The sequence below is a fragment of the Elephas maximus genome, chromosome 2 (genome assembly GCF_024166365.1).
Source record: "Elephas maximus indicus isolate mEleMax1 chromosome 2, mEleMax1 primary haplotype, whole genome shotgun sequence".
Taxonomy (NCBI): Eukaryota; Metazoa; Chordata; class Mammalia; order Proboscidea; family Elephantidae; genus Elephas; species Elephas maximus.
Window position 1 is genome coordinate 200299260 of NC_064820.1, and position 5035 is coordinate 200304294.

At 41.1% G+C, this 5035-nt stretch overlaps 1 protein-coding gene across 1 annotated transcript; it reads left to right on the forward strand.

The window, feature by feature from the left end:
• The first annotated feature begins 1946 nt into the window (after positions 1-1946).
• Positions 1947-2894, forward strand: LOC126070353 (olfactory receptor 56-like). The gene has a single exon (XM_049874484.1). The coding sequence runs from the start codon at positions 1947-1949 to the stop codon at positions 2892-2894; it is 948 nt and encodes a 315-aa protein (XP_049730441.1).
• The last annotated feature ends 2141 nt before the right edge of the window (positions 2895-5035 follow it).

The window sequence follows — 5035 nt, forward strand, 5'->3', positions numbered from 1 at the left end:
AAAAGAATGAAGCAGTGAACTTGTACTACATTCATATGAAGAAGATGTTCTCCTGTAATGAAAGTGGCAGGCTTTCTGCTTTTTAGAAAGTGGAAATTGCATACTACTTCACTGTGTATTATTTTATTCAGCCAACTTTTAAATGTTGAGCTCATACTATTAGCCGAGCACCATTCTAGGGGATTTCAACATAATAATGAACAAAACCAGTGCTCCTATTGTAGCCGGATGTGACAGGTAGTAAAAGTATAAACAAGCAGATATGCGTCAAATGGTCTAAGTGTTGTGGATAAACTAAAGTAGGCAATTGGCTAGACGGTGGAAGACATTTATAGCTTTTAATTTGGCTTTCATGGAAAGGTCTCTTTAAAAAGTTGCCATTTGAGTAAAGGTCTGAAGCATATGAGAGAGAGAGAGAGAGAGAAGCCTGGAAAAGAAAAGAGAAAATGTAAATGGCAAAGGTAGGAGTGTGCATAGTTTTATTCTCATGAAATTCATTGAGTGAGGGGGAAGCACAATAAGTGTGGGGGAGGAATGGTAGGAGATGAGATCAAAGTATAGCATTTGTGATAGCGGAGGATCATATAGCACACTCAGTGCTGCTTAAAGGATTTTGGCTTTGTTTGGTGTAATTCAAGAAGTCACTGATAAACTTTCAGCTTGCGAGTTACATCATATGACTTACATTTTAGTAGAGCCATTTGAATTGCTATGAGAATAGTCTCAAGGGGTTCAAGGGTAGAGACTAGGAGAGAAAGAATTATAATCTTGCTCACTTGGACCAAGAAGGCAGCAGTGCAGGTGGTAAACCCTAATTGGATTCTGAGATATTTTGAATGTGGAGCCAGCCAAGTGGCTTTCCTGGTTGTTTGAACAGAGAGATGAAAGAAACAGAGGCATTAAAACTGATCCCAAGATTTCTGGCCTGAGTAAATAAAGACTAAAGAAAATCTTAAGCTTTTATTACTTTCCCTTATTGTAACACATATAAATTATATTTTGGATATAAAATGGCCCTAGTCCCATTAGAGATAGTTTTCCAATTCCATGTGATCCCAGATAAGACAGTCAGTGTGACATGGTGTTGCCAAATCCTACAAGGCGGGTTTTCTCAGGCATGCTCAGGCCTGCCAATAATCTGCCTTTGCAATAAAGTTACTCTCTCTTTCTCAAAGGCACCTGCCTTTGAGAAAGAGAGAGTAACTTTATTGCAAAGCGCAGACCAAGGAGCCAGGAGGAAGTGCCTCACATCCCAATCCCTGAGCTATGGGGAAGCAGGGCTTATATGGTGGCCACACAGGCATACTGGGGAGGGGAAATTCTAGAAGGAATACATAGGGAAGACATTGCAGGAATTATGGTGGCCAGGAAACAGGAGGTGATATGATTCTTGTCAAACCTCTTGCTTCAGAATGGGGTCTGGGTGATGATTTTCCTTCTGATTCATTCCACCTGTTGCTTCATCCTCTGTAGAGGTCAACTAACAGTCACAGCTGGCCCTTGTTCACATGCGAGGTGGGCCGAATCTAGCTTGGTCTGCTTTAAAGCAGTGCTTTCTGACTACTGGAAATTTACTGACATTTGTGGGGTCAGGTTGCAATAGCAAAGCCAAGACTTTGCCTACAGAAGCAAGTTTATGCAATAGTCTTTTCAAGACTATTTATATTATATTGGAAATACAAAATAACTCAGTTTCCACACTTGGAATGGATACATACAAATACTGATATGCAGTCCAATTCTATAAGCTAGCAGAGATTCTATCATCTGTGTCATAGAATATGAAAGAATGTCCTTTTTTATGTCCCAAAGCTTATGTTGCTGACATCTGATAACTTACAAAGAAAATGACTATCTGAAGAGGCAGAATGCAAACATGTGTCAGTCATTTCATGAACATTTTTTTTTTTTTGACACGTTTTCAGGTGACAAGGAACAACTGAGCCATGGACACCTGGTTGAATCAATCATACACAGATAACTTTGTCCTCTTGGGCATCTTTTCGTACTGTGCAACTGATCTTGTTCTTTTCTCTATGGTCATGATGGTCTTCACAGTGGCCCTCTGTGGGAATGTCCTACTCATCTCCCTCATCTACATAAATCCTCGACTTCATACACCCATGTACTTCTTCCTTAGTCAGCTTTCCCTCATGGACCTCATGTTGGTATGTAACATTGTACCAAAGATGGCAGTCAACTTCCTGTCTGGCAGAAAGTCCATCTCCTTTGTGGGTTGTGGTATACAAATTGGCCTTTTTGTCTCTCTCGTGGGCTCTGAGGGGCTCTTACTGGGACTCATGGCTTACGACCGCTATGTGGCCATTAGCCACCCACTTCACTATCCCATCCTCATGAGCCAGAGGGTCTGTCTCCAGATTGCTGGAGGATCCTGGGCCTTTGGCATACTAGATGGAATGATCCAGATGGTGGCAGCCATGACCTTCCCCTACTGTGGCTCCAGGAATGTGGACCACTTCTTCTGTGAGGTGCCAGCCTTATTGAAGCTGGCCTGTGCAGACACATCCCTTTTTGAGAACCTGCTATTTTCTTGCTGTGTCTTCATGCTCCTCCTTCCCTTCTCCATCATCATGGCCTCCTATGCTCATATTCTGGCTGCTGTGCTCCGTATGAACTCTGCTGAGTCCCGTAAAAGGGCTCTGGCCACCTGTTCCTCCCACCTGACAGCAGTATCCCTCTTCTATGGGGCAGCCATGTTCATCTACTTAAGGATTAAGCACTACGGGACCCCTAGCCATGACAAAGTGGTCTCTATCTTCTACACAGTTCTTACTCCTATGCTCAACCCCCTTATTTATAGCTTGAGGAATGGGGAAGCCATGGGGGCACTGAGGAAGGGGTTAGACCGTTGTAGGATTGTCAGCAAGCATTGATATTTCAGGATACTTGGTGCATGACTCTGCCATTTCTTGGCTGTATAACCTTGGTACATCATTTACTCTTTGTGTCTGTTTCTTCATAATAAATGAGAATCATGGCATTTGTTCTACCTCACAGGGATGTTGTGGAGACTGCTGCATGTAAATTAAAGCCCCATACAGAAGCAATATATGCTATTATTGTTAGTATTGATTGTTTATAAAGTTCTTAAAGTAAATTCTCTCTTTTTAATTCTTCTTTGTAATAGTTGTCTTTTACTGAGGACTTACTAAGTGCTACACACCGTCTTATCTATCTTATTATCTAATTCATGATTCAAGGTAATAAATGTGAATATATTAAATGGAAATGTTCTAGTTTTAGAAATTGAGTCTCTAGAATTTTTCTTGGATTTTTCCTAGCCTTCTCCTTTGTTCCATTAGAAGTTTTATAATGCCTCCTTTAAGAAACAAAAATATATCTCTGCTATTTAGAAGTTCTCCCTGCAGGGGTAATGCCTTGTGTGTTTGTGTATTACCAATGCCTGGCCCTGTGCCCTATAAAACCTTTATTGTTGCTCAATAAATCCTTACTGAACGAATGCAAGAAGAGAGTATAAAATGACATAATGTATACAAAAGCATTTTGTAAAGTATTATTCACATGCCAAATTTTCTGTGGCAGCTGTGATTCATTTCAATACTTCAAGTTTTGCAACAGTGAAATTATATGTGTTTTGGAGGATGAAGATTGGAACAGAAATGAACATAATATTTGAGCCATTATTTTAAAACAGATTAGTCAGATTCCAGTCAGAAATTAAACTACATCTGTTACTTTAATAAAGAGAACTGAATATAATCTTTACTCAGATATTGGAAAAATGAAATGGCAAAACAGGAAGTCTAAGATTCTCAAAAGGAAAAACTACAGTAAGAAGCTACTATCCCTAGGCCTGGGAGATCTAAGGTAAAGTGTTGGGGTTATTAAAACCTGGAATACTGGAGCCAAAATATATAAGTTGTGGGCACAGGTCACCTGGTATTTATACCTCAGAAACATTTGTATAGAGGTGACAGACAGTCTGAGAAGACTGCCTTGCCCTGACTTGTGGTGGTACCTCCAGAACTCAGAGGAAGGAGAGGAGCTTGCAGAGCTGGAGCCCAGACTCCTGAGAAGAGAGTGCTGCCCAGATTCCTGAGAAGAGACACCAGGAGTTCAGAGGGGGGTCCCTGGTCTCTTCTCAGACCTCTGAGGAATGGTGCTGATCAGCTGATGTTTGTTTCTCTGAAGGACAGGATGAGACTGGTTCTGGAAGTGTGAAAATTAAGTCTGTAAAGTGGAGCCAACTGCCAGAATAGAGAAACATTTTTTACAATGATATCCATAGAAGCAACAGGAAATCATGAAGGAACTAGTTTCTTTTCCCCTTTTACTGGCTTACAATCTCCTTTTGGTTCCCCTATTGGCAGATACTTGTGTGAAGGAACCATGGTTGACCAGTGGGTAAAGTGGTTGGCTGCTAGGCTTAAACCCATTAGCTGCTCCACAGGAGAAACATGTGGCAGTCTGCCTCTGTAGAGATGTACAGCCTTGGAAACCCTATGGGGCACTTCTTCTCTGTCCTATAGAATCACTGTGAGTTGGAATTGACTCCCTGGCAATAGGTCTGGTTTTTTGTTTTGGTATGAAACTAAGGAGCCCTGGTAGTGCAGTGGTTAAGAGCTCCGCTGCTAACTGAAAAGACAGAAGTTCCAAGCCACCAACCACTCTGTGGGAGAAAGGTGTGCAGTTTGCTTCTGTAGATTACACACTTGAAAACCCTATGGCACAGTTCTACTCTGTCCTAAAAAGTCACTGTGTGTTGGAATCAACTTGATGTCAATGGGTTTTTTTGGTGTGAAACTTGATGACAGAAAGTAACCGCTACATCACAAAACAGGATACAGAAGTATTGATTTGGAGCTGAGGCAATAGCTTAACAACTGGCATAGTCCACCCCTTTGGCAACACAGCATCCATATTTGAACTTACTTAAAAATGGTAACAACATTTTTGGTTTTGCCGAACAAGGTGTTAACTGTCCTTCATACACATGGTATCCATTTGTTGGCAAAGTTAATTATACCTAAAATTCATTCACAGTCTCATCTGA

Coding starts and splice junctions, on each gene's coding strand:
- LOC126070353 (XM_049874484.1), top strand. CDS start 1,947: ATGGACACCTGGTTGAATCAATCATACACAGATAACTTTGTCCTCTTG.